At 38.8% G+C, this 16,373-nt stretch overlaps 1 protein-coding gene and 2 long non-coding RNA genes across 4 annotated transcripts; 1 reads left to right on the top strand and 2 right to left on the bottom strand.

The window, feature by feature from the left end:
• Nucleotides 1-3: 3 nt before the first annotated feature.
• LOC108900779 (uncharacterized) lies at nt 4-2,309 on the top strand. The gene is made up of 3 exons (XR_001963793.2): nt 4-77; nt 1,658-1,775; nt 1,951-2,309. It is a non-coding gene; the product is annotated as an uncharacterized LOC108900779 (long non-coding RNA).
• LOC127139231 (uncharacterized) lies at nt 2,100-5,719 on the bottom strand. The gene is made up of 5 exons (XR_007809256.1): nt 5,549-5,719; nt 4,151-4,457; nt 3,863-3,901; nt 2,318-2,451; nt 2,100-2,209 (listed from the first exon to the last, which is right to left on the bottom strand). It is a non-coding gene; the product is annotated as an uncharacterized LOC127139231 (long non-coding RNA).
• Nucleotides 5,720-7,472: 1,753 nt separating this feature from the next.
• Nucleotides 7,473-16,000, bottom strand: ropn1l (rhophilin associated tail protein 1-like). Of its 2 annotated transcripts, none has more exons than XM_018702004.2 (6): nt 15,741-16,000; nt 14,775-14,907; nt 13,934-14,057; nt 12,938-13,099; nt 12,120-12,295; nt 7,473-8,577 (listed from the first exon to the last, which is right to left on the bottom strand). In XM_018702004.2, exons 2-6 carry the CDS (start codon nt 14,903-14,905, stop codon nt 8,466-8,468), a joined length of 705 nt encoding a protein of 234 aa, XP_018557520.1. In that variant the 5' UTR covers nt 14,906-14,907; nt 15,741-16,000; the 3' UTR covers nt 7,473-8,465. The 2 variants fall into 2 exon arrangements, with proteins under 2 accessions (XP_018557520.1, XP_018557521.1); XM_018702005.2 differs by lacking the exon at nt 7,473-8,577 and adding an exon at nt 11,144-11,329 and having other exon boundaries at nt 15,741-15,995.
• Between the last annotated feature and the right edge of the window lie 373 nt (nt 16,001-16,373).

Here is a 16,373-nt window from a genome sequence, read left to right on the forward strand (position 1 = left end):
TTTAGTGCCCACACCACAAAGCAAGATGATCTGTACCTGGCTAATCACCGGGGATTACACCGGACGGAAGACAGGAGGTATGTTTACAACAGTAGGTTTCACTAGTATAGTAGAAGTCTAATATAGTAGTCTGGTTGAGTATTTGCAGTGGTGTGCGTGACCTCAAAATTTACTGCCAGAGGCAAGATTTGATCCCGCATCCACCGTTGGACTTAGAAAATGTATTGCCGTATGTGGCAAGATAGCAACCACAAATGTTTTAGAGCCTTTGAGTGTTTGTTGGGTGTCGGGCGTACCCTGCCTCTCACCCAATGACAGCTGGGACAGGCTTCGGCCCCCCCGCGTCCCTTAACAGATGTAAACATCGAGCTTGGGCCCGCAGTTACCAATTAGGCTTCTTTATTGTCTGCGCCATTTGATCTGATGCTGAACGCTTATTTCCTAGAGCCTTTGGATATTTGTATTGGGTCTTAGACTTCAAAATTCGAGTCCAATTCTTACAAGAGAAAAATAATCTTTTCTCTTGTGTCCTTTTCCAGCCCCATAGTAAGGCACCACATTTGAAAGCATCAATCGTTATTGTCAGATCCTGTTGTAATTTATTGTTAGAAATAATCCTTTATTATGTATTTACCTCTCACCCCTTGTTCAGGTAGACTGAAAGAAACCCATTGAGTCATTTAAGGAACTGAATGTCAATTTTATTTTTCAGCAAAAGGATAAAAACATAATTTGCACAATTCTGCCTTTTCAAAATAAATAATACATATCGGTTGTACAGATCTAATCAGCTGGACATTTTACAATTTAGTTTTTGAGTCTTTCAGGGTTTGCATCTGGTATTGGACTTAGAAAATGCATTATCATACATGAGAATTGAACTGCTGATCTTTTATTTACTGAGCTGACGGCCATCGGCTTGAGCTAAACAATGACTGGGGAGGCTGTGCTTTTTCTAGCCTTTGAGTGTTTGTACTTGGTGTTCGAATTTGTTATCTTTGGTCCACCAAGCCACCGCCTACCAATTTTGAGCTAATCAACTAACTATGGCGGTGCTTTTTTAACCTTTGAGTATTAGCATTTGGTGTTGGACTCCCGAGGTAAAATTCAACTTACACTCCTCGATTTACTAAGCCAATCACCATCTATTTGAGCTAATTGGCTGACTGGAGAAAATCTTTTTCCAGCATTTGAGTGTTGGCACTTTGTGCTGGACTCCATAACTTACTGTTTAAGGTAAGACTCAAACTACCGGGCTTCGATGTACTAAGCCGATGTCCGTCAGCTTTAAGCTAATTAACCAGATAACTAAGCCTCAACTTTTTCCCAGTCTTTGACTGTTTGCATTTGGTGTTGGACTAAAAAAATCAGTGTGCTAGGTAAGTATCAAATCTGTGACCTCTCAATTACCAAGTAGGACTTAAACATTCTGAAAAATTCTCACTTTAATGAAACTGAATCCAGTTTATAGCCACAGGCTGTGCATTTAAGTAAATAAAACACAAATACATTTATTGTATTACTTAACCTTCATAATAAATATCAAATTACTACTAAATAACTACTAAATTTACTACTAAATATGACACATTCAAGTTAGCGGTTTTCATCTGCAAAATATGTCTTTTACTGTCTTGTATATGCATATCTCTGCTAGTGTTTCCAGATGCTTTACACAGCTTACCATGCTTTCCTGAGGTTCATTACCAACTGTAAAGCTCTGACTCACCATTGTGCACTATACTGCTGGATAGGATGGCCTGCTCTGCACACCTGTAAGCTCTATAGCTGGTACACCTTTATATATAAGCCACACTACCTTATCACACAGAAAAGTACTTGCCAATACTGTATTCTCATAATTCTGATTCTCATAATGCTTTCTTCTTTTACTTGCATTTTCTGTCTGCAACTTTGTGTTTTACTTGTGCTACTGCCTGTCTTGGCTAGGTCTCCCTTGAAAAAGAAATTCCTATTCCAATGAAACTTACTCCTGGTTAAATGAAGGTGAAATAAATAAATAAATATGGCTGAATCTACTGCTACTACTGGATCTACTTTACACCTCAAAGTTGCAACACTGGCCTGGAAGTGGAAATATAAACATGGCTCCTGTCCGGTGGAACATCATCTCCGTCGTTGATAAGGCAGAATCTCCTCTCCAGCACACAGGCGCAGATGAACCTCATCTTGCTTTGCAGTGGAGGCACTGAAATTCACAGAAAGAGATGCTGACATCAGACTAAAGATGATAATTTTGTCTGATTTTCTACTTAATTAACCATTCTTATATAAATAAAATAAAGGTGTTTTTTACCTGACGTCTTTGACTGCCAAGTCTTCATCAGAGAAAACTGTATCAAACTGTATGTTGATATGAAGCTTGTTGTTTTATTCCATTCACTTCAGGTGCAGAAGAGTCACCTGCACCTGCTGCTGCCCCTCCTCCTCCTGCAGAGACAGAATCACTTCTGTTATTAAATCAATTAGTCATTAATTAATAAAAATATATGGGTTTTGCTAATGGTCCTGAAACAACTGGTTTATGAAAATCTGTTAGATTTTACAGAGATGAACAAAACCTGTGCTGTGCCAGTGCTGTGGTATATTTGCTTATCAATTTAATAAAAAACTAATTCCGACTTTATATGTAAAACACTTAAATACACAATTTCATTGCACAGTAATTATAAAGGTAAATGAAAATGAATGGAGTAAGAGTAAAAGCATCAACACAGTCAAGAATTCTGCCAGGATTAAAGAATCTCTGTTCAAATAAAATGAAGCTAAAATAGTTATATATTTTCTGGGATAAACATTAATTTAACATGCAGCCACCAATTACCACCAGCTCATTAAGTAATTCGGAATGCGCTAATGTGCCTACTTGCTATTTAAACATGAGGTAGACACACACAGAACAACATTAGGATTCACTTGGAATTGTGTTTCTAGTTACCCGAGTGACTTAAGTGCAACATATTTGGGGCTTTAGCTCACAGGTGTTCACCACTAATACAGTATCTTTGACAAATACACTAAAGGTGGTTACACAACAGTCTAACCAAGACTCCACCTACTGAAATGAACACTATAAAGCCACTGCATGTAACAGGAAGCTGACCCATGGTCAAGATGAGAGGGCTTACACTACTCTGTTTGGGGGAATTAATTCTCACGGTATCAACTGATAATACGGTAAGACTGGCAATTTTCCTCAGATTTACTGTTCTCAGGACAATGAAAAACGTCTAACTACTAAGATTAATTCTATAGTTCACTCTACTTTGCAATAACTTGCAGCATCAGATTTATTTCAGTTTGATACAGCTAAAGAAGAGCAAGAAATACATTTTATTTACAAGAACTGATTAACATGCTATTTCTAAGACAGCGGATAATTTATTGGTTATGTAACTGGTGTGTTTGAAATCCAATGTCAGTGTCGTTACTATCCAAACACTATTATTAACACTATCACTTGGATTACTCTTATTAATTCCCATTTCAGCGGGGAGGAAAAGCCGCACATTGCAGCAAAAACAACCAAAACCTACAGTGTGTAAACTTATGGGGGATATCTGATCTAATTCCAAAATTTGGGTTCCGTCATGCTGCAGTCGTATCAAAACCACATAGGTGTGAAGTAAAAATATCACAAACTATACTATGACATTTTTGACAGTTTTTGACACTTTCACATGTTTTTTGTTTAGCTGTGTGACATCTGAGAGACAGTTCAAGTGTCTCTTTCTTTCCTTCCTAATTATATTTTAATAACTGAACAAATTGTATGTTGATATGAAGTTTCAGAAATATTTTACTGTTCTGTATCTTTATAGAAATAAAAATATTTTCTTACCTTCACCTTTGGCAGATCCTGTTGTTTCTTTGAATTCAGCTGAAACACACAAATAATTTGTTAAAAACCAGGTTTTTCCAAACACAACATTAATCAAAAAAATAAAAATAAATAAATAAATACTACTAACACGGCTTAACTGGTCATGATCTTTCCAGTACTACTTCACAGTAACAGTCATTTTATCCTTAAATTCTTCCTTTTCTTTGAACTGAACTGTATTTTTTCTGATTTAATAGGCATGATTAATCGGTTCTTATTATATTCAGTACTAAATTCATTAAATACCATGGTTTGGATGATGTCTCTCTGAACGTGGATGATGACTCTCTGCGATCATGGACGATGTCTCTGTGATCATCCACAATGTCTCTCTAAACACGGGCGCTGCCGTCGAGTCGGGGACCCCAGTCATCTGCGATTCTTGCACATTTCTCTGCGAATCATGGACAGTGTCTCTGATCACGGACAACGTCTTGCTCATCTTTGACAAGGTCTAGGATCGTGAACAATGTCTCCCTCATCCTCAACAATGCCTCTCCAACCATGGACCACGTGTCTGCGATCGTGGACGATGTCGTGGACAAAGTGACACCTGGAGGAAATCAAAGAGAAACATACAAAGGAAAATGATCAATACACTACTACCTTTAACCATGAAAACACAGATAAATATTCAACATTACAGCTAAGCCAGAACATTTCACAAAATGTTTTTATGCCTTAGTATACCATGGCATTTTTGACCACATACTATACTATGACATTTTTTATGTCTTACTATAGCGTGACATTTTCCCTACTACTACTTCTGCGTTACTTTTATATTATACCTTACTTTTACTGTTTACTCTAATATTAGATTACCTTTAACATTACCTATAACTTTTCTTATTAGGGCCCGAGCACGAAAGAGTCCCTATTGGACCTGCGCCGACTCTCACTGCTATCATACCGAAATGAATAGCCTTTTTGAGGGACTACAATTGCTCAAAATTCACAAAACTTTGCACATTCGTCAACCCTGGTGAGAATGTATGTATCTTAGAGAGGGTATGGGCGGTGCAAAATGTTTCTATAGCGCCCCCGGAAACATTCAAATATATATATATATATATATGCCCAGATACACAAAATGTTTTCGATGCCATTTCGCCATTAGGGGACATTGTACTTGAACAAACTCCTACAAATTTTATCTAGTAGACTTCAATCTCAGTATACTGTTAACGCCTTAGAGATTAAAAGTTTGACAAAAGCCTGAGTTTTCGTCAAAGGCTGCTGTTGCTAACGTTGGCATCCAGGTGTAAAGCAGCCAGGTGAAGACGCAATATAACACAAAATGACCACAAATAGGCACAAAACGATTACAACGACTTGGTAGACCGCTGAACACGTAGTTAAAATGATCAGGATGGAACACAAAGCTACAAAGAGGTGCAAACTGTCGGTAAAGTGACTGGAAACAATTACAACAGGGATTTAACCTTATGCTTTCACCCGTCCACGTTGAGGGTCCACAACTCATGTCAGGGACGCCTCAGTCACAGACACACAAACACACTCTTACTCACGCGACATAAACGACTGAAGATGGCATTAAACGATATCATTGCAAGGTAATGCTAGCGCTAACGCTCTCCGATAATGCTAATGCTAACGCTAGCCGCTAAATATTTCCCTTACTTTCGCGCCGCAGGTGTGTTCAACGCTCCTGTTCGACAGAAAGGCTGACTTCAGAACTTGTTTTTAGCATCAAGGCTTCTTCAGTAACTAAGTTTTCTCACAGAACTGACAAACCGAAGAAACGGTTTACACGTTGGTTTTAACCTGTTTTCCGACTTCCTTTCTCCGCCTCTCTGCACTCCTCCAGGGTCATGACCGATGACGACACACGCAAGCCAAGAAGGGAGAAACAACTGATGGGAAATTTGTAGTTTATTCAAGCACTCTCAGGAGGATAGATGCATAGATTGTATAGATGCCTGCTGACGTGAAGACTTTTGTTTTATGTTCTAAGTAAAATATCCTACACTGTACATACTGCTGTCACAAAATACGGTCTTGTGTATCGGACTACTGCAGTATGGCCACTTGAAAAACTAATTTATTAATTCACTTTGATGTGGATGCATTTATATTCTCTGATGTGCACATGTAGTTATGTGTGAGACACACTGTAAATAGCACAACATGAGAAACACCATGTCTTGCAGAACCAATTGCATTAACTCAACCTGGGCTCAAAAGAAAAATCTAAATCTCCCGGCCTGGACAGATAATCATAGTGAGCTGACTGGAGCCCTTCTGTGAACATGTGTCATGTAAATGGGGAGACTTATGCTGCGTCCCAGATCCATTACATATTCAAGGCTCTTTCAAACAACTATACTTAGCAAGAGTGTGGCACTCCAAAGCTGTTAGATATTAAATGTTTGTAACCCAAAACCTAAGAGCAGTTTTGTGGCAGATTCAATAGGAAAGCAAAATCGGTGTAATTTGTATGATTGCTGTTGTTTTGCCTGTGTCTTTGTTACATGCCATCTAGTTTTCATTTTGGAAGATGCCATTTTCTAGAACAATTGCTAAAAAATCATCACAGGCTGGATAACATGAAAAATAGTTTAAAGTTTGAAAAGACCATCAAAGCTGCAGTTGCACCTTATCATGAAGGAAAAAGTTGTCTTTGTCACAACAGTCTCATAGCTGCAGTCTGCTCTAACAACTTCAGTACACATACTTCAAAAGGGAGGGTCCAGCTATTGCTCACTTTCTCTGCATCTGTGCAGTGTTCAACCTTAACCCTGTATGCTACACAGGCAGTCAATGCTGCATCAGGTAAGCATATCTTAAACTTAAATCTATGTTTGTAGCCTATATAAGCAGTCATAAGAGTTGGCAAGCAAAGGCAGCAGAAACGCTCGTTGGACAAAAATAATGACCATACACTAACAACCATGTTAAGTAGACCTCAGGGTCTACTATTGAGAAGCTCTCTAGCACACTTTATTCATACATTTTAAATAGGTTTTTGACCATAAGCACTGTGAAGTTCTTTTAAATTGCCAGATTGTGGAGGTCCCTTCATTTAAAAGGCCATTTCTCTAATATGAGCTTTCTCAGTAGATCTCATATATGCCTGCATGTACATCATGAACACAACATGACCTTGCTGCTGGTAGGTTTAGACAGGCTCCTGTATGCCTTCCCTCATTCAGTCATTCATTTATTCCCCCCGAAAACCACAAACATCCATAACACTCCAACACACCATGGTTTCTTCTATGGCATACCTGGAGCAGGACTGCTGTACAAAGATCGCCTATGAGTCTCCTCTTGACACAAGCACTGGACTGTTAGGTTTGTGTATGTGTGTGCTGATAAACTGAATGCGTGACTAAAATCAAGTGTTTACGCCTGAATTTTAAGGGATCTGCTTGTTTCTAAGACGGTTTGCCTTGAAATGTTTTTCCTCTTCATAGCGAAGGCCCAATGTACTGATTATTAATAGCTTGATTGGAAAGTCTCCACATATTTGCTTAATCAGTTAATGAGGCCCAGACAGACAATACTGTCCATTCAGAAGCTAAGAACAACACTTAAATCCAGGGACAGAGAAAGCTTTTATTGACAGTTGAATATGAGAAATTCAATGGTCCACAAGTGTTAATTAACTAATTTTAATCAGCCTGCAATGGCCATTAATTAAGTTCTTTTTGTGATGCGTGTTCAAGTGTGTAAAGGCAACACCTAGACAAATCAACTCCATTTACTGTTAGCATATTCTGCAAATGCTTTTAGACCACAGACAAAATCAGAATTAACTAGAGACACAAAAACCATTACATAGAATTAAATTATCTACACTTTTAAGCAAATGAGGTCCCTTTCCTGAGAATGAGGCAAAACAATTAGGTGTGACAGCACAGAGTAGCACTACATGATTAAAGTCCAAGTCATCTTGCAGATGAACTGTAGCTTGTCCTCTTACACACAAGCACACAAGTAATCTCACTGTAATGGTGAGGCTGAGTGGTAAAGCCACTTTGTGGAGGTGTCTTAAAATGTTGTTCCTCTAATGGTTGCAGAGCACTGTCTCCAAGGAAAAACCTCAGTGTGTTGAAATCAGTGGAAAATTCCACCAGCTTCTCTTGGAATGCAAAGTAATTCTATATTTTTTTTTTCACAAGGAGTTCAGGTCTCAATAATTAATTTCACGTCTGCTCATGTGTGTCACAGTGGGGATTATGAGATCATTGGTCCATTAAGAAGATAATGAGGCTTAAGAGAAAAATGCTTTGGAGGCATTTGCTTGATTGACAAGTGCCTGTCATAGGCAGCAAAGGTGGTCTTTGCTTGCTCATCCCACTTCATCTTTAAGATGGTGGTGAGTGTTAAACATGAATCATTGGTTTAAAATGTCTCTTAAGTATGGGTGGTGTCAGTGACATTACATCCATGTTGCTAGCACATGTGTTACATCAGATACAGTGTAGTGGTAGGTATTTTCCTCTTTCCTAGATACACATGCTGCACCAGCAGATCTTTCAGAACTTGGCTCAAGACACAGCTTCAGTTCTGAAATGTCTGTTTTTTATAGTTCTTATTCAGCTCTTGATGTTGTTCTGGTAAAGTTTGATGAATGAGTAGGTTTTGAGTCCATATCATCCCGATAAATGAAGTCCAGAGGTTTTATCATCCCATGTTGGAGCTCCCTGGAACGTATAGTACATTGTTAGACATCTAGGATGTTTGCACAGTAAATCTGTAAGCCATACATATAGAACTGAGCAACTAAAGCAAAGTCTCATGCATTATATATCACTGTTAACCTTCAAAATTAGGGAAAAAAATGCTAATAAGGTCACTATTAAGACAACTAATTGATCACTAATATAAACAGTCAAGTCTAACAATGAATTCTATACCAGTAAAAAACAATGTTTAAACAATTTCATAACAAATGCTGTCAACAAAATAGGGTACAGCTGTAGAGGATAGAGTAACTGACTGTTAAAATCCATGTTCTGTAACTTCACAATACAGCATGAATCATGTTTTCCCTTATCCTTACCCTGAAATCTGTTACACAACAGCTAGAGATCGCTAAAAGGGAGCCTTTGTGTCCACTCTCTCTTCTCCTGTCTCTTTCACACTGCTCTGCTACATTCATCGTGTCCCTAGAGATGTGATGTTATGAGCAAAGCTTGAAGAAACAGTAAAGGTTGTGCAACAAGGTCCACCCTGGAGCTGAGATTCAAAACTACTAACATCTTTGTAATGACATCATATTTCTTCCAAGTCCCAACATCATACAACAATGGAGCATACAGCTGTACAGTATGACCATTGTACTGAAAGATAACACCTAAAAATAAGTGTTAGTTACATAGAAATTTGAGGATAGGCCTACAAACGTTTTGTGAATAATGTTGCTGTTCCTCACTGTACAGTGAAAAGTGGAAACAGTACGAAACAGCTCGGTACATGTGGGACTAGTTCTCTGTTTCAACCTCATCTTCTTGTCTTTAACAGCAGGTGTATTGATCAATACAGGATAACAAGGTCCATAATTCTCTTGGCAAAATATACATGAATAAAAAGTAGAATTGTCAACCACAGCAGATGTGACACGACAGGATGATAACAGAAAGTGTTGTTCTTTGTAGATATTGTGAGACTGTGAATTTTAAATCTATGCTCAAAGAAAGACATGCAGAGGTGGAAAGGGATATTAAAGGCACAAGTGAGCATCTACAGTATTTTTTCTCTGTTAATACATAGACTTTTTTTGCCTCTCTTTCCCACTGTCTATGACTCAGGCAACAACAAAACATAATTCAAAACAGAACTAAAACGTAATAAAATCCCCACCAAAACTCTTAATATCAATAATAGCAACAATCAGTGTCTGCTTAGAGTTTGAATGAATACTATATACAAACTGTTACAGTCTTCAGACTTGTATTCCACAAGTCAGAAAAGGAGAGGGACCTTTTGGCTACAAGAAACTATAACCCTAGAGCCAAAGCTGAAAGTTCCTGATTTCCTAAGAAAAAAAACTGTCAGACTTTCTGGAAAAAGGACAGAAAAGTTTCAGTCTAAATCAACTTATGGTTGTGTAGTGTCAAATTAACAATGCAATTAGTAAATTATGTAATGCACACAAGTCTTGATGGCTATGATGCCAAATCTTTGATACAGAATATCTTAGTTTCAGATGCCACCTCAATACAAACTGTTGTAATCAAAATATTCAGAGTAGAAAAATAGTCTGAACAGATTTAAATGAATGCTGAGTTATTTTTAACATACAATTAAATTCTACTGTTCTACTGTGGGGTTCCCAGAAAGATCTGTTTAAGCCCTGACAAATTTATTCTTTGCTGTGTCATATGGGTGGAGAGCCTGAAGTCATCAGGTTATCAGGGATTCTATCTGTCCTCCAGTCCCCTTTCACTCGGCCACAGCTGCAGTGCTGCGAGGGGTAAGCTTCAACGTGTGTGTGTGTGTGTGTGTGTGTGTGTGTGTGTGTGTGTGTGTATCTGTGTGTGTGTGTGTGTGTGTGTGTGTGTGTCCTCCACCCCTAAAACCTACTGCCAAATGTAAATTCCCACTGATCCTGTTTCCTGTCCTGCCAGATGAAATACTCAAAAAAATGACACAACTACAAGCCTGTGTGTGTGTGTGTGTGTGTGTTAGAGAAAAACATGGTCTACAGAAAATATGAACATCATATTGTGCCTCATAAAAATGTGTGCAGATCAAGATAAGATGAGTAGCTGTGTGTGTGTGTGTCTCTGAGATTTCTTGGCCCTGCATGTGATTTTGTGCATTCTGACTATTGTAATAATCCTGTCTCAGTGTGCATATGTACTTTACAATAATGCATGGGGGAGTGAACAAAATACTGGAGGTTTTGGGCCTTTTCACATGAGCCAAAAATCATGCTCTTGTGCCCCAAGAGCTTATCTCTTTACCTCTCCTCTTTCTCGTCTGGTGGGTGAAATGAATACACCAGCAGAGAGGCCAAATGCGGTGAGGCTGCAAGCTGATAGGTTGTGTGTATGATAAATGAACTTTGGCTAACCCAGACATAAGGGAACAGGCAATAAAAAGCATACACACACTCTACCTGACAGTCTGTGTAAGGCAGCTTTGTGCCTCTCCTGCTGCTCATTAAAAGATTCTAACCTGACTCAAAATAGCAGCCTCGTTCAGCTGGGCAGTGATGAATAATAACCCACTGTGCCTGATGCTAACAATTAATAGAACCAATTTCTAGGTAATGAAACAACAGCTGTGCTTGAAGGAGCATTAGTGGGCCAATTTATTAATTGAACTCTGTCACATTTTTACTTCTTTTTCCTTCCTTCCTTCCTGTCTTCCATTGCTTTCCATCTCTCCTTCCCTCACTTCCTGCTGATGTAGAAGTTGGAAACCTGAATCATGCCGTTCTGCTTGTTGCTGTCAGGCAGAGACACCAGTGCATTAGTGCAACAGCTCTACTCAGCAGCGTAAGGATTTTCACTACAGTAAATATCACTATCTCACAACATCATCTAGTCCAGAGGACCTGGCTTAACTCTTAAAACTGTCTGTGCTTTTTAGCTACTACTACTACTGACATTGACTGGCAGCAATGTTGGGCCAAACAGAGCTAAAGCGGTGTTCATCGCAGAAAACATTTTGGCAGCATACCTTCGGCTTGAAGTAGCTCGAAATGTACTCCCTTATTATTATACTTATTTATGAGATGTATCCCTTGCCAAATACAAGGCGTAGTTTTGAAATGTTGTAATGCTGTAATGTCTAATGTTCAGCATTACAATCTATGCTGGATATAGTCTAATGTGCTCAAATGTTGACCTAATCAAACCCTAGGTTATATGTTTGCTACCTCAAATGACAGGAAAATTTAAGAAATTAAAGGATAAAATAGTACTAAAATAAACAACAGTATACTTTAAAAAAAATGAGATCATATGAGTCCAAACAACTCAAGTTGTCTGAGTTAATGCTTGTAGATATCATATGACCTTGATGACTGACAATCTTGATAGACAAAAGAGGAAAATAAGGACCTATTATGAGATTTGACAGCAGCTTAATCCAAGGGCAACTGAATCAAATGAGAAAAATAATTAGGCTATTTGAAACAAGAGAACTGGGAGGCACAACTATTGGTGATGCAAATTAAATATATTGATTTGCCACCGCCTACATTCACACACACGCACACACAAATGAGACCTACACTTGCGGCTGCAGGCTGCTGAGGAAGTTGTCAATGTGGTCCTGTGGCATGTCCCCATCCAGGAGAGCCAGGTAAGTGTAAAGTTTGACAAAGGTGCCGAATGGGATCCTCGCAGCACCGCCCTCCTCATCCTCTGTCAGGATCTCACAGGCATACTTCAGAGATCTCATGAGGGTCTGTGTGTTTACAGAGACACAGAGAATCAACAGTGGGACTTCTAAAACAAACATTTAAAAACAAAGGTTGATCACATCCCATTCGGGCATCTCAAGCACACACTGCAAATACACATGCATGCACACACACTAGCTCACAGATGGCTAAATAAAAAAAAAATCTAATCAATATAGAACATGACTGCCCTCATGTGGTTAAAGTGTTCAAAGACCCCATTCACAGCAGCATAATTTCCAAACTACTGACACTGAGCGCATAATGTTGTTAATGCTGAGCTGCATTTGCTTTTGCAGAGTCTAAGTCATCATCCTCAAAGTTCTCCATGCTTAAAGATATTCTCTTTGATATGTCTTTGCTGCTCAAAATCCTTGGCTTAATAGTGCTGCAAAGGTTCACAGTAGTCAGAAAAGGATTTACATATCCAGTCATTCTTAATGGAGTCTGGGGACCCTGATGGAGAAGTCTGGATCATAGACGTCTGGACCTAGTCTAAACACTAGAAGACAAGATCGTGAGATGAACAAGAATTGATCTGCTTGTGAATCTCCAGCTGTGCTTGGCCTCACATTAGGTTTTAAAGCTCAAAGGAAGCGGTATAAAGTGGTATTAGCATTTATATCTGGCATTACATAACATCTCACCCCTCCAAGAGCACTGCAGGCCAGGGCGAAAAACTCCATCCAGTCAATTTCTGAGCTGAAGCTGCCCAGTGACAGCAGGGTCTCTAGCTGATCCACTGGGAGACACAGACCCTTCCATTTCTTCTGCAGTTCCTCCTGGCTGCATGTTTGCCTGAGGGACAGCTACGATTGGGTGTGGTAAGTAGGGGGTTAAGAGAGTTAAGGGGAAAAAAATCAGCTTATCTAGTTTACCAGATGACAGTAAAAAAATTCTTGAGTAATTGTTCAGTATTATTGGTTCTTGGGAATCTGGCAGCTGTGCATACTTATGATCTGTTTATCAGCAAGATTTGCTTAACTTATGGTAGACTTTTACATATGGGATTCTATGTAATTAAGACACACCAAAGATAGATAAACTCCAAACTGGTAGATCTAATGTTGAGAGTGTCAATGTCTCAAATTATATTATATTATTATTATATTAGCGGTGGATTTGTTATCTATTGAGTTAGCAGACTTCTCTTTATTTGTTCTTTTCTTTAATTTTCTTAGGTAAACACAGTTTAAAATGTTACAAAGTGGTTAACTCTGTAATATTAACATTGCTGGCATGAAGACAGAGAGAGAGCTGCATCCTCATAAAGTTAATACTGTTTCTTAAGTGTTGGCCTTTAAGTAAATATTAATTATTCAGTTCTTTTAATGGATCCACCACACCAAGATGCCAGCAGACGCCCCAGGTGAGATAAAATAGGTTTACAATAATATGAAATTTTAATGATCCACATGGGGAAACAGCATTATTGCAATATGCAGATACAGAAAAAAATAATATAGATGTAAACAAATGTGGATACTAAATGTAATGCTAATATATAGAAACATATATGGTAATTAATTACAAACTGTAGAAATTCAAAGCAGTAAAACACACAATATACAATACATGAAACAAACTACCTTTCTTCTTCATCATGTGATCGGTTCTAAGAGGTGTGGTCCTGCTGTAAATACCTGTTTGTGGAGAGTCTTAAGTAAACCTGGAGAAAGCCCGGTGTCTGTCTTCTGGGTGGCAACATTCATCTCCAACCTGTCCTTGACAGGTAAACACTCTCCTTTAGACAGTGCACTGAAGTATCTGGGAGAAGATATGCACACATTATTAACACACATGTATTATTAAACACTAACCTTAGCTTCACCCTGTTTGTCAGTCATCCTGCCTGCTTCCTAAGGATGCCAATCAGATGTAATCATTGTGTGTTGTAGTATTCTTTGTCTGAAGTTTGCCAGTATTCTCTAAAATACAAAAGAGCATATTGTGGCTTATAATACTTCACAGTGTAAATAATGTTTTAAGTCAATTTAGAGGCAGCATGATATTCAGTATTTCTGAGCAGCAACAGAGACTGCTGTTACTTTAATAGCATAAACATCTTGTAGCCCTAGAGACATATGAATTGTTTTTGTTTTACCATATGGCTCTCTTTATTGTCTTTTGCTGTAAACTCTTCCAAGCTACGATGGCCAATAACATAGCAGAGAATATGACATTCCTTAGGGGTACAAAAAATAAATTCTTGATATATTAAAATTTCATTCACTATTTCCAAAGTGCTTTTTTTCTTTGTTGGAAAAAGTCAGACAGTTTAACTGCTGCAGTAACATGGAAGCCCATGGGATCCAATTACAGCCAGTCAATGCAAAGATGAGAGATGCACAGGTGAAAAGGGCCTGCCATTTTGCAAAGGGATGCTGCCTAGAGACACTGTTTATGGTATATTTTGAGAGATCAAGATTGGACTAAAACATGTCTCTTCTATCCGAACCACAGTTGACAGATATTAAGACTTACGCTGCAGACCACAGCAGCAAATCCTTGGGCTGTGTTCGGATGGCTGCCTTAGTGAAGTTTTTGAGGATGTCGGGCAGCTCAGGAGGGATGTTGATTTGCTGAGCACAGTACATTGTGTCCGGAAGAGGCATGGCTGCAATATAAAACATTGCAATGTAGTCCATTTAGAACTAGATCCAGGTGAGATCTAGCTGAGATCAGGTCTAAGAGAGAAATTTAAAAAAACTGGTAGCTCCCTCTTCACGCTGACAATAACACACCATTAACATAAAAATTCAATTATGGTTCTTTAGACTTAGCTACCAGTGTTGCTGTTGTATTGGGGAAGTTTGAGAAGAATACTGAGGTAAACACCATGAAAGCATGTTTCAAAGAGATACAAGCTCAAAAAGTTACAGATATATATACTCCCTGGTAGTGAGCTGTCTCTGCAAGATAAAAGCAGTCATGCTAGAAAAGATCTCATTTATAAGGCAAAGGGATACAGTTATTATCATCAATTTTACATATTTCCTTGAATGAGAAATACAGCAAGAAAGGAAAACAATATTATAATGTCTCTGACTGGCATTAACCACCCAAAAGGTGGTGTGTTTGTTGCAATAATTGCAAATTTTGCTCTATAAAAAGAGAATAAACTCAGTGACACCATGTTAGATGAAAGTAGCTAGCTTAGTTCCCTAGCTAAGTTGAAGAATAGAGATGTTGTAAAGCGAATCGCCTCAAGAATGTAATTCTGTGCTGACATTATATTTCTATTTGTAACTTCCCTACCATTCTGGTGAAGAGCACAATAGCCAGTTTTACCAGAATTTCTGCTTTCATAACCTTAACGTTCCTTAACGTTAGCTGAACTGTTTGTGGTCATTCTACCAGCCTTGAACTAAATTGGCATGGAGCCAAAAGGCATTTTTTCTGACTAACAAACTGTTAGTATACCCTGCGCATTAAACACTGTAACGTTACCTGCACTGTTGAATAAGGAATGTGGCCGAGAAATCGCTGAAAGGTGGGCTGAAATGCGGTGGCTAGCTCAAATACAGAAAACTCATGCCTAGCACTTGATCTGTGTAGTCCAGCGTCGTCGCATAGCAACAGCGTTCTTCTTCTGTTGTGTTTAAGGGGGTGTCTGGGACACTGAGTAAAGTGCATTGCCGCCCCCCTCGAATTAGGAAATTGGCATTGGCATTGATAAATGGCATTTAACTTACTAATAACAACACAAATTGAAATAAATCAATTCATTTTCAATTCACTTTACTCATCTGATTTCAGATACAAAATACTCCGTATCAAATGCTATAATATAATCATCGAGTGTGCGAGTTTCTTTAACCCACACACTGCGAGTACTGACAAGGGTTCGAGTAGTACAGAGAAGCAAACTGGCGGCCGCTAGAGACCAATCAGAAGACAGAGCCATCGAGGCGAAACTGCTCACTTCAAATCACGATTGAGTGCTTTTATAGTACTGATGTCAGACGCCGGGCCAATCAGGAGCAGAGGTGGTCCAGCGGGTGGCGAAGCAGACGGACGGACTAACAAAGGGTCTCACCAATCCTGGGCAAGAGCTCACATAGCATAATTTGCATAAAGTAG

Source organism: Lates calcarifer, linkage group LG24 (genome assembly GCF_001640805.2).
Source record: "Lates calcarifer isolate ASB-BC8 linkage group LG24, TLL_Latcal_v3, whole genome shotgun sequence".
Taxonomy (NCBI): domain Eukaryota; kingdom Metazoa; phylum Chordata; class Actinopteri; family Centropomidae; genus Lates; species Lates calcarifer.

What these genes read in the sequence shown, in the direction of transcription:
- ropn1l (XM_018702004.2), bottom strand. Translation starts at nt 14,905, where the DNA reads ATGCCTCTTCCGGACACAATGTACTGTGCTCAGCAAATCAACATCCCT. An exon ending in TTGCTGCTGTGGTCTGCAGC is followed by an intron (nt 14,058 to 14,774) that starts GTAAGTCTTAAT and finishes ATCTTCTCCCAG; the next exon opens with ATACTTCAGTGCACTGTCTA. An exon ending in AGCAGCCTGCAGCCGCAAGT is followed by an intron (nt 8,578 to 12,119) that starts GTAGGTCTCATT and finishes TATACGTTCCAG; the next exon opens with GGAGCTCCAACATGGGATGA.